Genomic DNA, 27,065 nt, shown 5'->3' on the forward strand with positions numbered 1-27,065 from the left:
ATGGGATTAAAAGCTGACAAATCCCCTGGACCTGACGGCCTACATCCTAGGGTTCTAAAAGGGGTGGCTGCAGAGATGGTGGATGCATTGGTTTTGATCTTCCAAAATTCCCTAGATTCTAGAATGGTCCCAGTGGATTGGAAGGTCGCAAATGTAACACCGCTATTCAAGAAAGGAGGGAGAGAGAAAACTGGGAACTACAGGCCAGTTAGCCTGGCATCTGTCATTGGAAAATGCTGGAATCCATTGTTAAGGAAGTGGTATCAGGGCACTTAGAAAATCATAGCATGATTAGGCAGAGTCAACATGTTTTTATGAAAGGGAAATAGTGTTTGACAAATTTATTAAGAGTTTTTTGAGGATGTAACTAGCAGGGTAGAGAAAAGGGAACTAGTGGATGCAGTATATTTCGATTTCCAAAAAGGTATTTGATAAGGTACCATATAAAAGGTTATTACACGAGATAAGGGCTCATGAGGTTGGGGGTAATATAGTAGTATGGATAGAGGATTGGTTAACGGACAGAGAGTAGGGATAAACGGGTCTTTCAAGTTGGCAGGCTGTAGCTAGTGGGGTGCCGCAAGGATCAGTGCTGGGGCCTCCGCTATTTACAATCTATATTAATGACCTTGATGAAGGGACCGAGTGTAATATATCTTAAGTTTGCTGACGATACAAAGCTAGGTGGGACAGTAAGCTGTGAGGAGAATAGAGCCTGCAAAGGGATTAGGATAGACTAAGTGAGTAGGCAGTAAGGTGGCAGATGGAGTATAATGTAGGGAAATGTGAGGTTATTCACTTTGGTAGGAAGAATAGAAAAACAGAAATTTTTTTAAATGGAGAGAGAACTTTTAAATGTTGGTGTTCAGAAAGATTTGGGTGTCCTTGTGCAAGAAACACAGAAAACTAGTATGCAGGTACAGCAAGCAGTAAGGAAGGCAAATGGCATGTTGGCCTTTATTGCAAGGGGGTTGGAGTATGTACGCTGACAACACCCAGCTCTACCTCAGCACCACTTCTCTCGACCCCTCCGCAGTCTATAAATTGTCAGACTGCCTGTCCGACATCCAGTTCTGGATGAGCAGAAATTTTCTCCAATTAAATATTGAAGACTGAAGCCATTGTTTCCGATCCCTGCCACAAACTCCCGTTTCGTAGCCACTGACTCCATCCCTCTCCCTAACATCTGTTTGAACCACACTGTTTGCAACCTTGGTGTCATATTTGACCCTGAAATAAGCTTCTAACCACATATCTGCAGCATAACTAAGACCGCCTATTTCCACCTCACTAACATCGCCCATCTCTGCCCCTGCCTCGGCTCATCCACGCCTTTGTTACTTCTAGACTTGACTATTCCAACGCACTCCTGGCTGGCCTCCCACATTCTATCCTACGTAAACTTGTTGATCCAAAACTCGGCTGCCCGTGTCCTAACTCTCTCCAAGTTCCGTTCACCCATCACCCCTGCGTTTGCTGACTTACATTGGCTCCTGGTTAAGCAACGCCTCGATTTCAAAATTCTCATCCTTGTCCTCGCCCCTCCCTAGCTTTGTAATCTCCTTCAGCCCCACAACCCCATGAGATATCTGCGCTCTAATTCTGCCCTCTTGAGCATCCCTGATTATAATTGCTCAACCATTGGTGGCCATGCCTTCTGTTGCCTAGGCCCTAAGCTCTGGAATTCTCTACCTAAACCGCTCAGCCTCGCTACCTCTCTTTCCTCCTTTAAGACGCTCCTTAAAACCTACCTCTTTGACCAAGCTTTTGGTCACCTGCCCTAATTTCTGCTTATGTGGCTTGGTGTCATTTTTTGTCTTAATACTCCTGTGAAGCACCTTGAGACGTTTTACTACAGGTTGACTATCCCTTGTCCGAAAACCTTGGGACCAGCTGTGTTTCGGATTTCGGAAATTTTCGGATTTCAGAAGGTATTATTTCAGACTAGGAAACTCTGAACATTAAATTAATTTGGTAATTAGTATTTGTATTTAATATAAATTTTAAAAGTTCAGGCTACCTCTTGCGACTGTTCCGTGTCTCTTTCCCCTTCCTGCTTCTGTGCTGCCGCTCACAGTCTGTTTACAGCTCCCCCTGCTCCGTATCTGAATTCCTTGACTTAGCAGGGGTCTGGGGCTCGACTGCCGCCGCCAGTTGTGGGAAAGCCGGATATCGGCTGACTCCTACGCTAAGCTGGCCCGCAAATCAGGTCAGAAAAGCATCGGCCGTGTTGGGTCATGTTTGGCACCACTCTGGTTATGTCGTGCGCACGACTTATGCGCCACAAAAAAACTTGGTTTTCGGTTTTCAGAAGTGCGGATAAAGGATAGTCTACCTGTACGTTAAAGGCGCTATATAAATGCAAGTTGTGGTCATAAGAGTAAGGACGTCTTGCTACAATTGTACAGGGCCTTGGTGCGATCACACCTGAAGTACTGTGCACAGTTTTGGTCTCCTTATCTAAGGAAGGATATATTCGCCTTGGAGGCGGTGCAACGAAGGTTCACTAGATTGATTTCTGGGATGAGAGGACTGTCCTATGATGAGAGATTGTGTAGAATGGACCTATACACTCTGGAGTTTAGGAGAATGAGAGGTGACCTCATTGAAACATACAAGATTCTGAAGGGGATTGACCAGGTAGTTACCGAGAGGTTGTTTCCCCTGGCTGGAGTGTCTAGAACTCGAGGGCATAGTCTCAGGATAAGGGGTAGGACATTTAAGACTGAGATGAGGAGGAATTTCTTCACTCAGAAGGTTGTGAATCTTTGGCATTCTCTGCCCCAGAGGGCTGTGGATGCTGAGTCTTTGAGTATATTCAAGGGTGGGATAGATAGATTTTTGAACTCTAGGGGAATCGAGGGATATGGAGATCGGGCGGGAAAGTGAAGTTGAGGTCGATGATCAGCCATGATCTTATTGAATGGCGGAGCAGGCTCGAGGGGCCGTATGGCCTGTTCCTGCTCCTATTTCTTATGTTATGTTCTTATGAACGGGACTTGGTCCGAGTTGGGACACGGGCAGCAGAGTTTTGGATGACCTCAAGTTTATGGAAGGTGGAAGGCCAGCCAGGAGTGCGTTGGAATAATCAGGTCTAGAGGTAACGAGCATGAATGAGGGTTTCAGCAGATGAGCTGAGGCAGGGACAGAGTCGGGCAATGTTATATTGAAAAATCCATCACGTTGAACCTGTAATGGAACAATGTATAAATGACAAAAGAAAATGGAGTAAAATGTGCTACAAATGCCAATATTCTCGCACACATCTTGCCTACAATAAGGATGTGTTTTATTATAGTTTTAGTTTCCCTCTGTGCCTCTCTCGGCATTCTCCCAAGGGTGTATAGAGGCATTTGTTACGGGCAGCAACCCCAACTGCCCCATTCTCCTCTCTGGCTGACCCCTGCTGGGGACTAATCTTACTAACCTCCTTCTCGCCCCTACCTCCAGAATGTTCATTATTAAGACCCTTGCCATCCATGATCCTATTGTAGATGATTGCAATGGCATCATGGTCTTGACAGAAACTTGGCTCACGGGTGATGATACCTTTCCCTTACTGAATCCTCTTCAGGCTATACTTTGCACCACCTGCCCTGCCCAAACCACAGTGGTGGCAGTGTGGCCCTTCTCATCAAATCTCACCTTGGTCTCTTCCCCTTACTCCTGGCACCTTATCCTTGTTGAGCACCTCACCTTGTTCCACCCCTTTTGCCTTTTTAAAAAAAATGCTTGTTTGCTACTGTCAACCCAAGCCCCATCTGGAGTTTCTCAATGTGATATTTTAACTCCTTTCCTCCCTCTGCTTCTCCACTGAGTTTTAAAAGAGGTGGCTGCAGAGATGGTGGATGCATTAGTTTTGATCTTCCAGAATTCCCTAGATTCTAGAATGGTCCCTGTGGATTGGAAGATAGCAAATGTAACCCCGCTTTTCAAGAAAGGAGGGAGAGAGAATACAGGCCAGTTAGCCTGACCCCTCTAATAAGGAAAATGCTAGAATTTATTATTAGAGACGTGGCAACAGGGCACTTGGGAAATCATACTATGACTGGGCAGAGTCAACACGGATTTATAAAAGGGAAATTGCATTTGACAAATCTTAGTTTTTTGAGGTTGTAACTAGCAGGGTAGGTAACAGGGAACCAGTGGATGTACTGTAGTGTATTTGGATTTTCAAAAAGCATTCGATAAGGTGCCACACAAGAGGTTATTACACAAAAGTAGGGCTCATGGGATTCGGAGTAATATAGCATGGATTGAGGATTGGTTAACTGACAGAAAAGAGAGAGTAGGAATAAACGGATCATTTTTGGGTTGACAGGCTGTAACTAGTGGGATACTGTAAGGATCAGTGCTTGAGCCTCAGCTATTTACAATCTATATTAATGACTGAGATGAGGGGACCGAGTGTAATGTATCCCAAGTTTGCTGACAATACAAAGCTAGTTGGGAAAGTAAGTTGTGAGGAGGATGCAAAGGGGCTGCAAAGGGATATAGACAGGTTAAGTGAGTGGGCAAGAGCATGGCAGATGGGATACAATATGGAGAAATGTAAAGTTATCCACTTTGGTAGGAAAAATAGAAAATGGGATATTTTTTAATTGATGAGAGATTGGGAATCAATTTGGATTGAGGGGGACCTGGGTGTCCTTGTACGTGAATCACTGAAAGTTAACCTGCAGGTACAGCAAGCAATTGGGAAAGAAAATGGTATGTTGGCCTTTATTCTAAGAGGATTTTGAGTATAAAAGTAAAGAAGTCTTACTGCAATGATATAGGGCCTTGGTGAGACTACACCTGGAGTACTGTGTACAGTTTTGGTCTCCTTACCTAAGGAAGGATATACTTGCCTTGGAGGGAGTGCAACGAAGGTTCACCAGACTGATTCCGGTGATGGGGGTATTGTCCTATGAGGCGAAATTGAGTAGACCAGGCCTATATTCTCTAGAGTTTAGAAGAATCAGAGGTGATCTCAGTGAAACATATAAAATTCTTACATGGCTTGACAGGGTAGATGCTGGGAGGATGTTTCCCCTGGTTGGGGAGTCTAGAACCAGGGGTCACAGTCTCTGAATAAGGGATCAGCCATTTAGGACTGCGATAAGGAGACATTTCTTCACTCAAAGGGTTGTGAACAATGTTCCTATTAAACTGCGCAGCCGCACAGCGGTCTGGAGGTCCCGTGCAGGCCACTCACCGGCTTTTATATGGGAGAAACCGTGCATGCGCGACAAACCGGGTGGAAGGAGAGCCAGGGAGAAGCAGGCCCCGGGACGTCGGTACCACGGCGGCTGAAGATTGTCGGGTTGGAGTGCAGGAAAGGCGGAGCGAGGCGAGAGCGGACCCTATTGTGATGGCGCCGATGAAGATGGCTGCCGTCCTTGCGGGCTCCGTTCGTACCAGGTAGCTAAGTGTCCTTTGCTGCTTGGTGCGCTCGGCTCGTTAAGAAAAAAGCATTTCACTGACTGGATTTCACTTGCTGTATTTGGTTATGTGACAAATAAAATTGAAATTGAAATTTGAATGGACCGCACAGCCAATTAAAAGGCCCACACGCCAAAAAAATGAGGGAACATTGGTTGTGAATCTTTGGAATTCTCTTCCCCAGAGGGCTGTGGAGGCTCGGTCATTGAGTATATTCAAGACAGAGGTCGATAGATTTTTTTGATACTAAGGGGATATGGGGATAGTGCGGGAAGGTGGAGTTGAGGTAGAAGATCAGCCATGATCTTATTGAATGGTGGAGTAGGCTCGAAGGGCCTACTGCTGCTATTTCTTATATTCTTCTCTGCTCGAAGGCGAGCAACTCAGTTTCTCTCGTCTCTCCGCGTAACTGAAGTCCCTCATCCCTGGTACCATTCCAGTATGTCTCCTCTGTGTCCCCTCTAAGACCTTGGCATCCTTCCTAAAGCATGGTGCCCAGAATTGGCTACAATACTCCAGCTGCGGCCTCACCACTTTTATAAACATTTTGTATAACTTCCTTGCTTTTGTATTCTATGACTCTATTTATAAAACCAAGGTTCCCATATGCCTTTTTAACAGTCTTCTCAACTTGTCCTAACACCTTCGAAGACTTGTGTACATACAGCCCCGGGTCTCTCTGTTCCTGCGCCCCCTTTAAAATTGTACCATTTAGTTTATACTGGCTCTGCTCATTTTTTTTCCTACCAAAATGAATCACTTCACACTTCTCTGTTAAATTTCATCTGCCATGTGTCCTCCTCAAGTATTGTTACTCTTCTCCTCGCTGTTTACTATACAGGTAGACTATCCTTTATCCGAACTACCGAAAACCTCTAAAAACCGAAAGTTTTTTCGTTCAGCGTAAGTCGTGCGCACGACGCCGACCCCCACCCCCGACAAATTTCCCAGTCTTATAAAATACCTTCTGAAATCCGAAATTTTCCAAAAACCGAAACACGGCTGGTCCCGAGGTTTTCGGATAAAGGATAGTCTACCTGTATTGCTGAGTTTTGTGTCATCTGCAAACTTCAAAATTTATGCCCTGCCATTCAAGTCCAGGTCATTAATATATATATCAAAAAGAGCAGTGGTCCCAACACCGACCCCTGGGGGACACCACTGCACACTTCCCTCCAGTCTGAAAAACAACAGTTTAAGACTATTATGTGGTACTTTATCAAACAGCTTTTGAAAGTCCATATACATTAACTCTTCTTCTTAGGCAGTCCCTCGGAACCGAGGATGACTTGCTTCCACATTAAAAATGAGTTCACAGGTGACTGATGAGTCCAATGCAGGACCTACAGTCTCAGTCACAGGTGCAGCAGACTGTGGTTGAAGGGGCGGGCGGGTGGGGTGCTTGGGTTGACGTGCGCTGCCTGCGCTTGGCTTCCGCTTGCTCCCGGCGTAGAGACTCGGTGTTCGGCGCCTTCCCGGATGCTTCTCCTCCACTTTGTGCGGTCTTGGGCCAGGGATTCCCAGGTGTCGGTGGGGATGTTGCACTTTTTCAAGGAGGCTCTGAGGGTGCCCTTGAAGCGTTTCCTCTGCCCACCTGGGGCTCTCTTGCCGTGCCAGAGCTCCGAGTAGAGCGCTTGTTTTGGGAGTCTCGTATCGGGCATGCGGTAATTACAGAGGAGTTTCCCTGCTATCTGCCACAGGGAAAGTCATCGCAAGAATCCTCCTCAATCGCCTTCTCCCAGTGGCCGAAGAGCTCCTCCCAGAGTCGCAATGCGGATTCCGCCCACTAAGGGACACAATGGACATGATCTTCACCGCACATCAATTACAAGAGAAATGCAGGGAACAGCACCAACCACTGTACATAGCCTTCTTTGATCTCTCAAAGGCCTTCGACACTGTCAACCATGAGGGATTATGGAGTGCGCTCCTCAAATTCGGCTGCCCTCAAAAGTTTGTCACTATCCTCCGCCTGCTTCACGACAACATGCAAATACATCAACTGCACTACCCTCATCAATCCTCTCCGATACTTCAGCAAAGAACTCAATCAAGCTAGTCAAACACAATTTCACTTCAACAAATTCATGCTGGCTTCCATTTATAAACCCATATTTTTTCTAAGTGTCAATTAATTTTGTCCCTGACAATTGTCTCTAAAAGTTACCCACCACCGCCGTCTGGCTGACTGGTCTGTAGTTGCCGGGTCATCACTCTCGCCTTTTTTGAACAGAGGTGTAACATTTACAATTCTACAGTCCTTTGGCACCACTCCCATATCGAAGGAGGATTGGAAGAGTTTGGCCAGAGCTTCCACAATTTCCATCTTGCTCCGCTCGCGTTCCTTCTGGTCTCTGGCCTCCTCGCTAGCGTCGCTTTTATCCTGCTCTGCTCCCACTCCTTCTGGTGATTTGGACTTGAAAGTAGGAAATAAGATTAAGAAGTTTGCAGATGATACAAAAATTGTCCATGTGGTTGATAATGAAGAAGAAAGCTGCAGACTGCAGGAAGATATCAATGGACTGGTCAGGTGGACAGAACAGTGGCAAATGGAATTAAATCCAGAGAAGTGTGAGGCAATGCATTTGGGGAGGGCTAACCAGGCAAAGGAATACACACTAAATGGTAGGACACTGAAGTGCAGATGATGAGAAGAACCTTGGAGTGCATGTCCACAGATCTCTGAAGTAGATGAGGTGGTTAAGAAGGCATACGGGACACTTGCCTTTATTAGCCGAGGCATAGAATACAAGAGCAGGGAGGTTATGCTTGAACTGTGTAAAACACTAGTTAGGCCGCAGCCAGAATACTGCATGCAGTTCTGGCCACCACATTAGAGGAAGGATGTGATTGAACTAGAGAGGATGCAGAGGAGATTTACGAGGATGTTGCCTGGGCTGGGGAATTTTAGCTATGAGGAAAGATTGGATAGGCTGGGGTTGTTTCTTTGGAACAGAGGAGGCTGAGGGGAGACCTAATTGAGGTGTATAAAATTATGAAGGGCCTAGATAGAGTGGATAGGAGGGACCTATTTCCCTTAGCAGAGGGGTCAACAACCAAGGGGCATAGATTTAAAGTAATTGGTAGGAGGTTTAGAGGGGATTTGAGGGGAAATTTCTTCACCAAGAGGGTGGTTAGGGTGGATAGCTCTTTGTCGGCGGCAAGGACAAGATAGGCCAAATTGCCGCCTCCTGTGCTGTAAATTTCTATGATGATTCCTTCCTCATTGGGCTGGAAGCGTACTGATCAAGAAAGTTCTCTTGTACTCCTTTCAGGAATTCCGCCCCCCTTTGCCTTTTACACTGTTATTTTCTCAGTCTATATTAGGATAAGTATACATATAGCAGCGTAATAGCTCCTCTATTGTACCTTTTAATTCTAACCAAATAGATTCTGTCTTTGAACCCTCAAGTACATCATCACTCTAGTGCTGGAGCAATAACTGCCCTCAACTCAAAACTCCCTTTTCACTCTTAAACCTTGAGTGTTTTGTCACCCCTCAAATCCGTGCCCATCTTTCTAGCAACTCCTTGTTTGAACTCCTCCAGTCATGCTTCCATCCCTCTCAGCACTGAAATGGTCTTAACCGAAGTCAAAAATGATGACCTCTGTGACTGACCATGGCGCAGTCTCCCTCTACGTCCATCTCAACCACTCTGTAGCCTTTGACACAGTCGACCACACCATCCTTCTCCAGCACCTCTCCTCCACTTGTCCGGCTGAATGGGTCAGCACTCACTTCGTTCCACTCTTGCCTATCCAGACATAGCCAGAGAATCTCCTGCAGTATCATTTCCTGTCCCCACACCATTCCCTCTGGAGTCTCCCGGGGATCTATCCTTGGGCCCCCTCCTCGTTCAAAACCAGCATCAAGCCCTGTTCACCCATCACCCCTGTACTTGTTGACCTAAATTGGCTCCTGGTCCACAAACACCTCAAATTTAAAATTATTTTGCTCCTTTTCAACACCCTTCTCACTCCTCCCAACTCTGTAACCTACTCCAGCCCTGCAACTCTCTGAAAACTCTGGCCTCTTGGCATCTCCCAATCCCTTTGCCTCACCATTGACAGCTGTGCCTTCAGCCACCTGGGACCGAAACTCTGGAATTCCCTCCCTAAACCTCTCCACTTCCCCACCCCTCTCTCCTCCTTTTAAGACCCTCCTTAAAACCTACCACTTCGACCAAGCTTTTAGTCACTCCTCCCAGTGTCGTCTCCTTTGGCTCGTGTCAATTTTTATCTGATTTATCACCTAGGGACATTTTTCTGTTTAAGGTTCTGTATAAATGCAAGTTCGTTTATTCTTCCTTATGTTCTTTACAAAATTTGCTTGTAAATTGCTAATTAACCCATAACAAATGTTAGCTTACAGGCACCTAAACTCTTTTAGATCAAAAGAAATTGGCTATATCCAGCAGAGTTTGAATCTGATTCTGAAAATTGCAGTTCCAACATTAATCCAAACTATATCTCGATTTACCCTTGTTTAGACCTATATCTTAGATTGCAAAGAATGTGTATTTTGGTACTTGACATAAGAGTTTAGTTTAGTATAGTGTACTAATTATCAACAAAGCCACTGGTTTCGCAGTTTCTTGAGAAAATGGATGGAATTTTGTAAGGAAATCCCAAAACACGATGAATCTCATAATAAAAATGAAATTTCACTTATTCAGTCGCCATATACCAGTGTTGCTAATCAATGATATTTATATTTTAAGCACATGCTTTTCTTCTGAAATCTTTGGGGCATGGACAATTTTAATTGGCTTGTCGGCTGCTCGTTAAGTTGTATTCAAGGCCTGAAGGAAAAACCCCTGGTAGTTTAGTAAGAAAACAATGGCTTTTAAATGATTCAACTATTTCTCATCAGGCTGTATTGTCAAGGAGAGACATTTGAGGTGTTTTGGGAATCATCTTTGGAGTTTGTTTTTACATTTCTGTATACATTTCATGCAGGATGGGATAAATGCATTTCAATAATTATGAAAGGATCAGTCCAATTTTTAAGAACTGTAGCTTACTGACATGACAGAGTGGCAGCCTGGTAGAGGATTGATGCATTTATCCAGAGAATGGTAGTTGGTTACACAAATTCCGTTTATTTTCATTGAGACACCTGGAGTTGGCTGTTGGATTGTTGGATGTCAGGGAGCAGATCTGCAGTCTATTTTTCTCCAGGAAAGGTGCCTGGTGCTGGTTGATTTCATGAAAGGAAAAAGGTCGAAATCAAACAAAAGCAAATTCTACTCGGAGCTAAGTTTTGAATATCCCATTGCCAGGTTGTGTTTTTGCAGGTATTTTTTTTGTCAATTGTAATAAGATGTTTCATTGTTTTGTATTCTGCAAGCAGGACAGATGAAGCGAAACAGAGGGGAAGAGATTGATGTTGAAACACCTGGATCAATTCTCGTCAATACAAACCTGCGTGCTTTGATCAACTCACGGACTTTCACTTCTTTGCCACTACATTTTCAGCAGCAGCTGCTGTTTCTCCTGCCAGAGGTGGACCGGCAGGTAGGGACTGATCCGAGCTTCTATAACATGACTGTTTATTTTAATACACTTCTATCAAAAGGAAGATGATGCAGGTTGTGATGGATGGAAAGAGAAGGGCGAGAGATCGGGAAAAAAGTACTTGGCCCTACCTCATTCTAGATGCTAGCTAGTCTGGGGCCGTTTGCAGTGCCACTGACCATTGTATTGATTGTGAGTGAATGCAGTATGTTAAGACTCGCTTGCTGCTCTTGGTATAGCCAGTTCTTGAATTTAACCTGTGGAGAGAGAAACCGAGTTAACATTTCAGGTTGCTGCACTTTCATCAGGTCATCCACCTGTTTCTCATCCCCAGAGCTGCTGCCTGACCTGCTGAGTGTTTCCAGCATTTTCTGTTTTCTGTAGTATTTTGCTTTTGTCTTGAATTTTATCTGCAGGCATGAGTTTTTGTTTGTGATCACAATTCTGATTTACTCGCTCCAGCCATGTTTATTAATGGTTTTTGTTAATGAGAATTAGCTTAGGAGTGTATCAGCTTTGACTGTTTATAAAAGAATAGCCTACTAATAATTCAGTCATTTTTTTTCTCTTTGTATTGAATCATCCAATAATTTGAACTAAAGTAACGTAACTAAAACCAAGTCGGGAATTTAGTGCGACAAAATTTAAATCCTCAATTAATTTGTATTAAGCACATTAGGGACTTGATACTTCTGTGGAAAAGTACATCCTTGTATTTAACTGAAAACCTACTTCAAAATTCACACGGCAATGGTTGACCTCTTGCTAGTGTTTTGGGGTTAGATGCTAAAATATTCTACTTTGTCACCTAGTTTTGATTTCCAACACTCCCTGTATAGGTGACTCTGTGTAGAGGTTCAGTATAATAGATGTGTAACATTGTTCATCGTTACTGAGATTTACCTGACATGTTTAGAACAGTGTTTCTCCATAAGTGTTTAAGACCTCAAGTTGTTATTGATGTCCTTTGACCAACATTAATGCTAAATCTTAGTCCTGCCTGCAGTATACCTTTAGTAGATTGAAATTATTGATTGGACAATCTGAAATATCTGTTCTGAGCATTGCTGAAAGAGTTGTGGCATTGCATTTTGCAGATGATGTGTTGTCGGCAGAATCACTTGCATATCTAGTGGATTCTACTCGCTATGCAGTATTACGGCTTTGCATGGCTTAAGGTGATCTTGTAGAATATACAAGGGGCATCTGTCCCAATTTTTCATTTATATCATTCCCTGGAGGATACCAACTTCACCCCAGAAACTCTCCTTCGGACTGCACTGAGAAGCGAAGGGCACTTTGGGCTGTCTTGTTTTTCGTTGATCGCCACAACATCTCAATGCAAGTTAAACTTGTATAAGATGTGTCGGAACAGTTCGTTCATGGTTCAGTACATCAAGGCACCTAATGGGAGTCTTTTTCTAGTCTATGTTGATTTTTGTGGAAAAGAGGAAACTTCTAGGGAGGAAGGAATCCAGCATATTTGTCATTTTTTGATGGGCACACTACTATGTCGCAAGCCCGCTCAAGGACTCTGATTAGCAGTTAGTGATGAGCAAGCCTGGTACATGGCTCTGGACTTGAGGTGTTGGTGTGGTTGCAAGCTGCCTTGTGTAAGTACTTTCATCATATGGGGGCAGATGTCCATCATATAGCTGATGTGGAAACTCTGAAGCCTGTGGTGACAACTTCTGGAAAGTATTAACAAGTTTAGGCCTTTCAGCCCCTCGAGTTTCTTCCACCATTCAGCACGATCATGGCTGATCTGTATCCTAACTCCATCCACCCACCTTGGCTCCATCTCCCTTAATACCCTTGGCTAGCAAAGATCTATCGCTCTCCAATTTAAAATTATTAATTGAGCTAGCATCTACTACGTTTTGTGGGACCGAGTTCCACCCTTTGTGAAGAAATGTTTCCTAACTTCGTTTCTGAATGGCCTGGCTCTGCTTTGAAGGTTATGTCCCCTTGTCCTAGACACCCCCACCAGCGGAAAACATTTCTCTCGATCTACTCTATCAATTTCTTTCAAAAGCCTAAAACCCACAACCAAATCACCCCTTAACCATCTAAATACAACCCTAGTTTGTGATCTTTCCTCATAATCTAACCCTTGAAACATTCTGGTGAATCTGCGCTGCCCTCCTTCCAAGGTGCGTTGCCCAGAACTGTACACAGTACTCCGATGTGGCCTAACCAGGCCTTTGTATAGCTTTAGCAAAAATTTCTCCCCTTTTATATTCCAGCCCACTAGATATAAAGGCTAACATTTCATTAGCCTTTTTGATTATTTTTTGTACCTGACTACTATATTTTAGTGATATGTGTACATAGACCCCTAAATCTCTTTGGACCTCCACTGTTCTTTGTTTTTTGAAAACCTATTTCAAAAAACATACTCGGATCTATCCTTTTTTGGTCCCAAATGGATGACCTCATTCTTGCCTGCGTTGAAATCCATCTGCCACAGTTTTGCCCACTCACTTAATCTATCAATGTCTCTTTGTAATTTTACTCTCCCATTTACACTACTTATTGCCGCCAATCTTTTGTGTCATCGGCAAACTTGGATACATGGCTCACTGTTGTGTTATCTAAGTCATCAACAAATATAGTGAATAGTTGAGGCTACAGCACAAATGCTGTGGGACAATACTAGTCACTTCCTTCCAATTCAAGTACATACCCATTATCCCTACTGTCTGCCTTCTACCGTGTAATATTTGGAGTCTGTGTATGAGATCATATACTTACATATCCAGGGCTTGCTCCCTTTCATTATTCAGTTGAAGAAGGAAGCAGTCACAATTTGATGGGGTGTGTCCATTCTGTGGTCAGAACAATGCAGTCAAAATATTGTTGCTCCTGCTCACCTTGATTTTTTTTTGAGGAGCATCTGGTACCTACTGTCTGTCCAGTGAGGGATAAAACCTGCCCTTGTTAGTTGTCTAATAACAAGCAAGTGACTTGGGGAGGGGGAGAGATGCGAGGTCTCTCTCTGGTCAAGATGGCTACAAGATAACCTGTTTGGTATTGGAAGTTCGGAACTATGCTAACACACTGTGGCAGACTGATTGATTAATCTGGTTCTGTACTCTGGATGCTGCCTGACCCTGCTGAGTGTTGCCAGCATTTTCTGTTATTTCAGATTTCCAGCATCCGCAATATTTTTGCTATTGATTAATCTGGTACCTGAGCATTCTGTGGGGCGTTTGATCGGATTCTCTGAAACACATGACTCCTGCCGCAAGGGAAATGAAAATGTTTTCTGCGGGGCAGCTGGCCAGGGTTGACGATAGATGGGTAATCGTTCTATACTGTGTTTAATCATTTTTAGGGACAGTTACACAGGAATCCATACCGCACTGATCTAGCGCGAGACCCGTGCTATTGCCGGATTGGCTGTGGCTGGGAAGACCTTTTCTCTTCTTGGAGTCTTCCTGGCCGCTGATTTCGCAAACTGAACAAGTTTTACTTGGGATTGTTGCGAGAGATCTGCACATTGGGAGGTGACTTAACCTAATATAAAAGCAGCTGCTGATGATGAGATAGATTTGGTATATGATCTGCCTACCGATCAGGCTGAAGGTCTGAATGGCCTTTGTTCATTCTGACTTTATGCTGTTCTTGTACATAAAATAAATTATCTTGCTGTCTGGTGGATATTGTACAGACTGGTGCATCACGAGGTATTTAACCATGTACATATTTTTCTTTTTCAGAGAAATGTTCATAGTAATCCAAGTAAAACGAGAAATTTGCAGGTCTATGGGGAAAGGGCAGAGGAGTGCCACTAATTGGATAGCTCTTTCAAAGAGCCGGCACAGGCACAATGGGCCGCATGGCCTCCTTCTGTGCTCTATGATTCTAATACCTCAAGCTGTAGTCTTCACAGTCCATTTGTATTTAGTGAGATTGAACAAATGAGTTACATTTGTGCGTTGAGGTACCCAAATAAAAGTTAACATGCCCAGTCTGTGTAACCTAGCTCAGTTTTAATGTGAGGCACACGTTTTAGTGGCAGTTTCTGAATTTGAAAGGCTGTGGTCATTCCAGTTTAACAATATTTTTGCATTTAAATATTTAGATTTACTTTTGAGAAGCCAGAGGGAGAAAGCCTTGCAGGACTAGTGCAGAAGTGGGGTTCTGATGAGATCTTCAGTTTCATCTTTCTTTTTGTGAATGTTAGACAGATGGTGTGAAGTGGGAGCATGTTATAAAAGACGTGAGCTGTTTTAGATGTGAAAGACTGAGCGTTCTTCAGAGACCTTCGATTGATAAGATATGTTAATACTATACGTTGGTCTTTTAATTGGCTGCCTAGTATGTAAATTATGTAAAATTGTCTCGACGGTTAATTTTTGTAGGACTCCAGTTTTTTTGCTTCTGAAATGTATTGTTTGGTGATCTGCTTTTTGTGGTTTTGCTCTTGAGCAAAATGTAAACTTAATCCGGTTCAGCTGCACATGTTGATGCTCTGTGAAGTGGTAAAGCCAGACTCCTGCCTTTGATATTCCTGAGTAGATGAATTGCCAATCTTGGCCACACCATGTGAGGCTAGGTTTCTCCATGTAGAAAAAAGGAAAGTAACATGGGAGGGAAATCACTGCGGGCTGCTTTGTGTCTACCCTTTGGAGTTGGCTGGAACTGCTTATGCAAGGGTTTGGAATCGGGTTATCTACACTTTGTGCCAGAGAATGAATGCTGCCTTGCTGCAGAGCACATCAAAAAAGGGGGAGATTTGATAAGTGAAGCAAAAAAAAACAATTCTTCTTCTAGTTCTTTGCTTATAAAGTTACATATTACGTAGGACAACTTTATGTAATTACAAAATCGGCCACTGCTCTTGATTTTAAAATGATTAACTTAAACCTTGAATTTTTCTGCATGTAGAGCATTTTGTTTTCATCTTATCGACAAGACTATGTTAGCAATGAAATGGAGGCAGGCAAGAATAAACTTGAAGCGCCTACTTAATGTTGGTTGAGTGTATTCTCACAGTATTTAAAAGCTTAAACTCCTGAGCTTGAGAAGAAAATCCCTTAATATAAAATTTGTGATATTTCATTTGTTTAATATTTGTTGGTTTTAATGTGGATTAGATTGAGCAGCGCACAATTCCGGTGTAATTTGGTTGTTTTAAATGGTGGAAGCTGGATACAGGGTGAGGTGGTATGTGATACTCGGACCAGTGGGTGGCACTGTGATCTGTGGCGAAATGAAAGCTTAGGATTCATGAATTGTATTAATTGTGAAATCTAAAGTGAATGGGGGGTTTTATTCCCCCTTTCTCCACAAGGGGTTTCTGTTCTCCTAGTTATTATTTGAATAAATGCTCTCTCCTTTCTTGGAGAGCAATTATTTGCTTTCACATTTCCTTGATACAGTAGTAGTTGAATATGCTTTATAAATCTGCACTATTGTGTATTTACAATACCAAGATATTCCTCATAATGAATGCCCAGTTATTCCTCATGAATGCCCAGTTATTAGTTTAGATTTGTAAGAATGACGCATGAACATGAGGGAGATGTAGCTAGGCTGCAGCCTTCAAATGACATTGTAACAAAAACCTGCATATGGAAAGGAGTGGACAATGGTGGAGAGCTTTGTACAGTAGTTCTCAGTTTACCTGAGCAGATGTTTTCCCTAGCTGATGCAGATGCTTCAGTGGTATAAGATTAACTATTTAGCTGGTCAAACAGTCCTGTAATCTGTTGTTTTCATACACTAACTTAAAAACCCTAAATTAATGTTAATTATCCAAATGTGTACAGTATCAAGTCAATACTACCTTTATTTCCCTTTTGACCAAACTTGAGTTTCAGTACAGATGTAGTAACCACTGCAAGGATAGTATAACATTTTGTTAAGCTTGTTTCTACATTGATATTAAATTACGCAGTTTTATAAGCTCCACTCCTACGCTTACACTTTAAAAAATTTAATCTAATCACGTACAGTACCGACCGTACATTTAGTGCTCCATCCCACATTTTAACATGCTTTCACAACTGACCCTATCCATGCATGATGTCCACATGCATGCTCTTCCAGTAGAGGATAGGTGGACAGCTATCAGGAGTGAGAATCTGGCTCTTCCCCCCCCCCCCCCCCCCACCACCACCACCACTTCAAAACTGCTGAGGATAGTTGCAGTGCCCTGTCACCAGCCTCGCTAAGTTCGGTTAACTCTGCACAAACAAGGTGTCAAACCTGGAACTTTGGCAGTCTTTTAAGGCTCAACAACTAACTGGCTAAATTTTCTGGGCCACTATGTGAATGATTAACAAGATTGTAACGTGTGTTTTGAGTCTTCATTAACTTAACTAGCAGTGGTGGGAGGTTCCCTGCGTATATACTTGTTCTGCTTGCTTTGGAGGAAGGAACTAAAAATTGTGATTTTAAAGTTCAAAGCTTTTATCTGAATTTTATGCCCACCTTTGTGGAGGGGGAGTAAGAAATCTCCTTGCACCAAAAAAATTGCACTCACTGAAGTTGGTTATATTTGACCCAAAACTTGCACTGGTGATGATGGTATTTAAATTGATGGCAGCCATTCCAACCTTTGACACAGATTTATCACTAATAAAAAGAACTTTATGCTGTTGGATTATCTGATCATGCTCTATTAATATGTTCCAGGCTAATAAGCATACTGCCTGAAGGAGGTCTTTGTAGATTTGAAAGCCTTTGTTTATCAGTGTTGGGTTTTTAGTACTTGGGTGATGAGAAATCCCAGTTCCTGTATTGATATTTTTTTTTTTTTTAAATTAGTGTGACAAAGTGGAATTGTTTCCTTTTTACTCTTCTAGGTTGGTACTGATGGTATAATGCGGCTCAGCAGTTCAGCCCTAAATAACGAGTTCTTCACCTCTGCAGCTCAGGGATGGAAGGAGCGATTAGCGGAAGGTATGGAGCCCACTAGGAAAAGTTGTATCTTGATTGTTTAGCATGCTCCATAACCTTATTTTAAAGTGGAGCTTTGCTTTTGGTCCTCCTGCAAAAGCTCCAGTTGTAGAATTAACACGAGGCATGATGAGCTGACTGGCCTCCTTATGTGCTGTAAATTCAATGACTCTTGGATGGAAGCATGTGAATGGCTTGTTGTCAGTGTACCTTTTTTCTCCAAATTTCCCTCTTTTAACAATGTTAGATTTTTAGTTCAGTTTCCAAAAATATCTCCGACCAACAGAGTGGGAGGGATACTCTCTAAATTAACGAGGGGAAATGTTCTGCACTTTAATTCCACATGCTAACTATTTTTCTTTTAAATTATGAACCATATTTTTGTCTCTTTGGTTAGTTACCTCTCCTGTCAATTCCAACCCAAATTCATTCACTTTGTTGCATGAATATGCATCTCAGATCACATTTCTTGGATCTTCTGCCACCGTGTGAGTGTCTGAGACAGTATTTCTCATATCCTTCTCCTTCAGCTATGTTGTCTTTTACAGCCATTCATGTCAACATGAAAAAAATCTTGAACATGTTTGAAATATGTGGTGGGGAGGGAGAAGTGGAGACACGACGGAGCCATGTGCTTTCTCTTTTCAAGTTCTAAGCACCCAAAATTAAAATTAGAGAATGAATACCAGAATAAATTATTTAAATACATTTGTAATCTGATTACAACTGATGTATTATTGAGCACATTTGTTAAAACTTAAAATAACACAGAAATGTGTGCTTAGTAGGATACTTTCTGAAACAACTATTTACAATATGGTGGGTTTTTTAATAAGGCTAAAATGTTGGTTCACCTCTTAAGATCCAGGTTTGACTTCAACCGCTGCCTAGGATGAAAGTTTCCTATTTTTGCTCACTCTAAAGGTCTTAAATGAAATGCTTGGGCAGTGTCAATCCAAATCTTGGGCATGAGTCATGCCTGAAAATAGGCCAAGCATTCACTCTGGCTCAGTGCAGGGAGGTGCTGCTTTGAGGATTGAGTTACGACCGCGCCCCCCCCCCCCCCCCCCCCCCCCCCCGTTAACTGTTTGTCCTAGTTTACTCCATCCATGGGGCAGGCTGGAGAAGCGTATCCAGGTCACAGCAATGTCTCTGTATAACTGCTCGGAGGTTGCATGAGAATTGCCGCTAGTGGCTTTTTTTTTTCTCCCCTCGCTTCCCCCTTTCTCCCAAAGCAAGCGCACGGGCTCTGCCCAGCTACTGTCCTGTACTACAGGAAACTCTTTATTATCTGGCACCAACGGGACCGGCGTGGTGCTGGTTTATCAAAAAGTCTGGATTACAGAGAGATATAGTTAAAGGGTACGAGAGCTCCATACACAGCAACAAACCCAGGCTTCCCTGTTGCTTAGCAACATGTGCAGGAACTCCAGCCACAGACCAAGCGTCCCTGTTGCTTGGCAACAAGTGCACAAACCCCAGTTACACAGCCACAGATCCAGGAACTGCCACTAATATGAAGTAAAACTTACCTGAACCTACTCCTGAATTTTGCCGGTTAACAGAGAGTTTCCTGTATATAGCAGAGACCAAGATTTCACTGTGGCAATAATGGATGCAAATCTGCCATAAGGTTGGGTTTTCTTTAAGCATCCATTAATGACCTTTTTATTCAGTTTCAACCTCCTGAACGCTTTTTAGATGTGAAATGTGTTGGAATTGAAACTTGTGATGTCTTGTGCAGGTGAGTTTACGCCTGAAATGCAGCTTCGGCTACGTCAAGAAATGGAGAAGGAAAAAAAAGTGGAGCTGTGGAAAGAGAATTTCTTTGAAGATTATTATGGGCAGAAGTAAGCACAACTTTCTCACCAAATCTATCCAGACATGTGAAGTTGTAAAAATTAGTTTCTCAAATTGATTTACTAATGGGTCAATTTTAGAAGTTGAAGAAAAATATTTATGTTGTTGTACTGCTCACAACAAAAGAGAGGGATCCCTGTACGGTCAAAGGCGCCATTTGTTTTGGTGTAAGACGTTAAACCGAGGCCCCTTCTGATCTCTTGGGTGAATGTAAAAGATCCCATGACACTATTTGGCGAAGAGCATGGAAGTCCTCCCAGTATCCTAACCAATATTTATCCCTCAACCACAACACTAAAACAAACACTGATTGGGTCATTATCTCATTGCAGTTTGTAGTTCCTTGTTGTGCGGAAATTGGCTGCCGCATTTCCTACATTACAATAGTGACTACATTTCAAAAGTACTTGATTGGCTGTAAAGCGCTTTGGGGTATCATGAGGTCGTGAAAGGCGCTATGTAAATGTGCAAGTTTGTTCTTAAGGCACAAATAGCTGTTCTTCTGCTTCGCTTTGTATGTTTTGAGTTTACATCAGAGTACCCTCCATGGAGGAAAATTCATCAAGAAGTTACAATCGAAGGCACATAACTAATAACAGTAGTAAATCTTCGCTAGTCTGCTTTCGTAAAGTCTCTTTGGAGCAAACCGAGAATTAAGTGCCATCTCCAGAGATTCAGCTGTGCCATTTTTACACCCCGTACACACAATTGTTAAGGTACTTGCAGGTACGTTAAAAGCCCCTCCTTTGGTGTATTGCAAGTGAGCATGACTTGGTATTATGCTCTCTTCAGCCTTCAACCAACCAGTGGATTTTGTTTTTGCTTGCCAAAAACTGCACTCCTAATAAATTTCCTATAAAGGGAAAAGTTTAAGATGCTCTTTTGAAAAATGATAATTTAAGCAGCTATTGATATTAAAGATGGATATCTTCATGTCCATATAATGGACCGCTACAGGAAGTTTGTGCTTTTAACTGTGAAGGGATAGGCAAGTGCTGTCTGTATAAAGTACAAGCCTATCTTTTACCTTGAGTTTCTCGCTGTTTGATGCTGATGGCTATATATCTGCACCCTCTACTTGATGATGGATCATCCAGGAACCAATCTTGCAGATGGTGAAAGCATTTTCTGATGAGGTTCTTGAGTCTCCTGCAGTTTATATGCTTGTATGACCATCTTGTTTGCGTATCTCCCTTAATATCATCTACAGAGAATGCAACCTGTTATTTGTTGAGATTTCAAAAACTCAGGATTCTCTTGGGTCTGATAAATAATATCAAAAGGATTTTGTTCCTTGTGGGTCCTTGTGACATTTAATCAGATAGTAAACCCACACTTTGTCCAAAGAATGACTTGGTTTTTTGATCAACTGCATATCACAAGATGACAACTGCTTAACTGGACTGGGTGGGGGTGTTAGCTATTACCTGGGTTGACTTTGTGTAAGGGCTTTATGAAGGTTTCTGCAGAGCAGCTGTGACAGAGTAATCTATAGTCCAAAAAGAGTAGTAAGCCTAAGGATTGGGAGGATTTAAGAATTCAGCAAAGGAGGACCAAGATATTGATGATAAAGAAAGGTAAAATAGAATGAGAGTAAACTAGCGAGAGACATAAAAATAGACTGTAAAAGCTTGTATAGGTATGTAAAAAGGAAAAGATTAGCGAAAGTAAACGTGAGTCCCTTACAGGCTGAGACAGGAGAAATTATAATGGGGAATAAGGAAATGCAGGGAAATTAAACAAATACTTTGTGTCTGTCTTCACGGAAGAAGATGCAAAAAATCTTCCCGGAAATAGTGGAGAAACAAGGGTCTAGCGAGAATGAGGAACTGAAAGAAATTAATATTAGTAAAAAAAAAAAATAGTACTGGAGAAATTAATGGGACTGAAAGCTGATAAATCCCCTGGACCTGATGGCCTACATCCTAGGGTTTTAAAAGAGGCGGCTATAGAGATAGTGGATGCATTAGTTGTCATTCTCCAAAATTCCATAGATTCTAGAACGGTTCCCACAGATTGGAAGGTAGCAAATGTAACCCCACTATTTTAAGAAAGGAGAGAGAGCGAGAAAAAGGGGAACTACAGACCGGTTAGCCTGACATCAGTAGTAGGAAAAAATGCTAGAATCTATTAAGGATGCAGTAACGGGGCACTTGGGTTTATAAAAGGGAAATCATGTTTGACAAATCTGTTGGAGTTTTTTGAGGTTGTAACTAGCAGAATAGATAAGGGGAAACCAGTATATATGGTGTATTTGGATTTTCAGAAGGCATTCGATAAGGTGCCACGCAAGAGGTTATTGAACAAAATTAGGGGTCATGGGATTGGAGGTAACGGACAGAAGACAGAGTAGGAATAAATGGGTCATTTTCGGGTTGGCAGGCTGTAACTAGTGGGTTACCGCAAGGATCAGTGCTTGGGCTTAAGCTATATCAATGATTTGGATGAGGGGACCAAATGTAATATATCCAAGTTTGCTGATGATACAAAGCTAGGTGGGAATTAGGAACTAGAAGCTAGGATGCAAAGAGGCTTCAAGGGGATGTAGACAGGCTAGGTGAGTGGGCAAGAACATGACAAATTGAATATAATGTGGAGAAATGTGAAGTTATCCACTTTGGTAGGAAAATAGAAAAGCAGAGTTTTTTTTTTAAAATACTGAGAGATTGGGAAATGTTGGTGTTCAGAGGGACCTGGGTGTCCTCGTACATGAATCACGAAGTTAATATGCAGGTACAGCAAGCAATTAGGAAAGCAAATGGTATGTTGGCCTTTATTAGAAGAGGATTTGAGTATAAGAGTAAAGACGTCTTGCTGCAATTATATAGTGCCCGCGTGAGACCACACCTGGAGTATTGTGTACAGTTTTGGTCTCCTTACCTAAGGAAGGATATACTTGCCATAGAAGGAGTGCAACGGAGGTTCACCAGACTGATTCCTGGGATGGGGGGGATTTTCTTATGAGGAGAGATTGAGTAGACTAGGCCTATATTCTCGAGTTTAGAAGAATGAGAGGTGATCTCATTGAAACATACAAAATTCTTACAGGGCTTGACCGTGTAGATGCAGGGAGGATGTTTCCCCTGGCTGGGGAGTCTAGAACCAGGGGACACAGTCTCAGAATAAGGGGCTGGCCATTTAGGACTAAGATGAGAAATTTCTTCACTCAGAAGGTGATGAATTTTTGGAATTTTCTACCCCAGAAGGCTGTGGAGGCTGTCATTGAGTATATTCAAGACAGAGATCGATAGATTTTTGGATATTAAGGGAATCGAGGGATATGGGGATAGTGCAGGAAAGTGGAGTTGAGGTAGAAGATCAGCCATGATCTTATGGAATGGCAGAGCAGGCTTGAGGGACCGAATGGCCTACTCCTGCTTCTCGTTCTTATGTTCTTGTGTTCATTTAAGCATTAGTGCTTGGATCTAACTATCTATTAAGAAAAATGAACACAATTTGAACTTCCCTTGATTTCAGATATGCCAGTCATCCCACCTCCGTGAGTTAGTATTGTGGCTGAATTATAGATGGTGTGTAGAGTGGCTACCAGAGCAGAAAAGTAGATTACCCCTCCTAGAAGTGACTAGCCATATTAACAAAAATATTCTAAACTGCATAATTCCAGTAATGCATACTGATTTGTGATGTTTGCTTCAGTATATTCATATATATTTCTGTAACATTATCTTTTATCAGAATCTCTATGTGCATAACCACTTAATGCACAATAGGGTAAGTGTTGCGAGACTGCGCTCCCAGAATGGAACCTCACTTGATGGGAGTGCAGATCGAATAATTGGGCGTGCAGATCAGCATGCCCGATTCACAGGTGTCTGCTGTTTTTTGCTTTGTAAAACGTTAGGGGCCAGTTTTCAGTATTGGAGCAAATTTTGCAAATTGACTTTTATGCATGCTTAATGTGTGTCCATTTCACACAGCAATTCATGCTGACTTCTGCACTCGATCTTCTGATCTATATCCCTGTCGAGCAAGGCTTCATGCACCCTACTTCAGTTGTTACTTTAAGCATCACTTATTAGTGAATTTTACCCCACTTTCAACCTTAATGCTTTTTAGACATAAAATGAAGGAATCTCTGAAATATTTTATAAGAAGTTTTATAAAATGCACTACCCTCTGATCCAAGTTCCTATCAAACTAGATTCTATATTGGGAAGGTAGCTATGCAAAATTTATCAACATGTTCCAAATTGATATTTGTTTCTTGCCCCTAATGTGTGCCCATTTCATAGCAGCATCATAGACTTAAATCTATCTACCAACTCAAGTTCACTAACCTAGGAAGGGAGGTCAGGCATGTGAGTAGGTAAGCCAGTTTCACAATCCACTTTTTGGCTTGTTTCTGTGTGCAGTTCTGGCTCACGTTATGCTTGTCCTAGCATGGTGCTACTCCTGAGTCAGAGCACCTACTAGTCATCCAGATTGTGTGTGATTTAGCCCTACTGTTTTTAATGCAGCTTCATGCTGCTTAAAATAAATTTAGCACAAAACCCATAGTATAACCTCATTGCATATGATATATTAGGTATTTCTTCAAAGACAATTCGTGCACCTAAAAGTGCATAGTCTACCCATTTTGCAAATTGTTTGCAAAATTGTAGTGAGCTACACTCTCTCTACCAGTGACTATCGATTAAAATTTGTTTTTATCTAACTTCAGTTCAGTCATGTCTTTCGTAAATTGATTAAAAATGGCTCTTGTTAAAAAGTCCCATTTTCTATTGAATCTTTGCCTCCTGTCCCACAATGTTCACAAACACATCAAATAGAGTTAGCTTAAACTGCAGGTTGTCTCCTTTCAGGATAGAGGTAGTGCAGATGGAATTCAATCAGATTAATGGAATCCAAACTGAACATAAAAATCTAAATAAGGAAAATTGAACTTTAACATTGTAAAATATTGCTGTACAATGCAATCCAGTATGTCTGAGTATATTTGTTTTGGTTATGTTGACAGACTGGGCTTGTCTAAAGAAGAATCAGAACAGCAGACATCAGTACAAGTGGAAATAGAAAATGAAGCCAGTTCACCTGTATTAGCAGGACCATCTAAACAACCCAGTCCGGTTAAAAAGCAGGATGAGAGACTAAGGAAATGCACTAGAAGTTCAAAGGTGGACCTCAAATGTAGAGTGAAGCGGACTCTTATTAAGGAAAGAAAGACTGAACTTCCTGAACAAAGTGAGCAAACAGTTTCATGCACTGTGTCTTCTCAAGATACCAGGAGCCAGAAACAACACAATCATGAGGCCAAGGTGTTTCAGGCTGTTAGCTGTGCAGATGAAGATCAACTTAGTTTAATTAACAATGAAGCTAGACCTGAACAGCTAGAAGAAATTCTTCCAAATAAATCTGCCTTAAACTCCAAACCTATATTGCTTACAGAAAGACCTGCAGGAATACAATCTCAAGAACATACCAAATCTGATGGCCGTTTAGAATTGACTGATGTGCAACCTGCTGGAATTTCCAAGGATCAGATCACCTGTCTTACTATAAAGAGCGCTGTTTTGAAAAGTGAGTTAGAGCATAATTCTGGAGAGTCCAAAGACCAAAAGAGAAAGTCTTCTGAGTACAGTGCCTCCACCTCTGGCCCCGAGAAGAAGCCACGTCTTGAAGATCATCAGTCCTTTCGGACCGCAATTGATAGCTTTCGGACAGAAAAGGAACATCCTACAAAAGAAGAGCCAAAGGTGCCACCTATTAGGGTATGTGCATTTAAAAATGTTGAATCGTTACTTGGAAAGCAAATTTTGGTTTCCCGGAATTTGCAGTCAGCAGCGAAGCAAAGGCGTTCGCCGCTGGCCCCGAAGTATGCTTCGCACAAAGATCTCGCGATCTCTGGCGAGAAGTTCGGCTTTTTGGATGCATAATTCAAATCGACGGAAGTTAATGGGGATTCCCAGCGACGAGCTGCTGTGACGTCAACAAATTGTCTAAGCAGCCAATCAAAACGCAGCATTCTCAGACGGCAAACCAGGAAGTGGGTAACCTCCTAAAATTCTAACTTTAATAATGTTGGAGAGAACAGGGAAAAGGCAAACCTGAAATAAAGATGAACAAACTAAGTTTCTTAATTAGAATTTTTATTAAAATGGATAAATTTGACACTACACAAAATTAAAATGAGTTTTTCAGGATCATAACCTTTGTTTAGCAATCAAAACGCTGTTAAAACCCCAGTTACACCTAATCGCTTTGGGTCTAACTTTTAATGGGGTATTTAACAGCGTAATTACTGCGGAAGAGCCGAAGTTTTCGTCTGTTGCCATGATTTGAGTGATTTCACTCTGTGGTGAGGGGTGGTTGGGGGGAGCACAGCGCAGTCTGTGGAGGAGCAGTGAATGACAGACCGCTACTTCAGGATTTCCGCATTAGGCTGCGCATTCGCTAAATCCTGAAGTTGTGGTCAGTTTCAAAGGTGAAGTGACGGCGAACGCTGCCAGTTCGCCGTCATCAGGACCGCAAATTCCAGACCACTGTTTTTAGATGGCGATTTAAAGCAATTTGGGATGGTAGCAATGCTGCTTTGTCTTTCTGCGGTTAAAATTTAGTCCAGGAAATGCCACGGTCCACTAGCCAAACCTTGCTTGCCAAAAATGCATTCTTCCCCTTTCCTCCTTCCCTGTGCCAAATAAAAACTTAATTCCTCAATTCTTACAATGTACAACACTGTTTTTAAGTTGAGATTTTCTTAAACGTTTCTTCTTTCCTTTGTTGGTTGTCCAGAATCTCTTGTATATGTAGTAACCAATAATACTTTGGCAAGGAATACTTTACAAAAAAAAATCATTTTTTGGCACTGTTAACTAAACTGAAGTCTGTTTTTGCTTTTGAGTTATTGGCGAATTTGTGCTCCTCGAGGTGACAGTTGAAACAGTTTTGTGATCAGTGGTGTTCCCAGGTGAGGTACGGTACGGTACAGGTTAGGTGCCAGGTAAAACTCCTATTTCATTTTTCCCACAGCTATGCTAGTGTCCCCTGAGTTGGATTATCAGTTTAGTAACCAGCTAATACTGAATTATGAGCAGTCCTTTTACTGTGAATTTGCAATTATGACCTGGAGTGACACTATTTAGATATTTGCAGTCATTAGGTATCTTATGTTGGCAAGTTTACACTTAAAGTTATGCACTTGACCGTGTACATGTCACCAATAGCCTGCATTGTACGAGTAAATCTAGGTGACTTTTTTTGTGTGTGGGGGATTCCCTGCAACTATTGATACCCTCACTGGGGTCCCATCCCTAATCTCGGAAAGATACTATCAGCAATCCAATGGAAAACCGTACCATCATTGCAGAAAACATTTTTATTGTTATTCAGCAATGGAA

At 42.2% G+C, this 27,065-nt stretch overlaps 1 protein-coding gene across 3 annotated transcripts in view; it reads left to right on the forward strand.

Annotated features, from left to right (window-relative positions):
- The window catches only part of asxl1 (ASXL transcriptional regulator 1), a 90,524-nt gene that overhangs the window by 57,882 nt on the left and 5,577 nt on the right, over positions 1 to 27,065 (forward strand). For 2 of the 3 annotated variants that reach the window (XM_086005523.1, XM_086005525.1), the window contains 4 exons: positions 10,775 to 10,941; positions 17,757 to 17,853; positions 19,595 to 19,700; positions 24,689 to 25,439. In XM_086005523.1, coding sequence (XP_085861649.1) covers positions 10,775 to 10,941; positions 17,757 to 17,853; positions 19,595 to 19,700; positions 24,689 to 25,439 — 1,121 coding nt within the window. The remainder of the gene's footprint in view (positions 1 to 10,774; positions 10,942 to 17,756; positions 17,854 to 19,594; positions 19,701 to 24,688; positions 25,440 to 27,065) is intronic. The other variant, XM_086005524.1, reaches the window with a different exon arrangement.

Source organism: Somniosus microcephalus, chromosome 13, assembly GCF_052327205.1.
Source record: "Somniosus microcephalus isolate GS21.2 chromosome 13, FLI_Smic_1.0, whole genome shotgun sequence".
In the NCBI taxonomy this organism is placed as follows: Eukaryota; Metazoa; Chordata; class Chondrichthyes; order Squaliformes; family Somniosidae; genus Somniosus; species Somniosus microcephalus.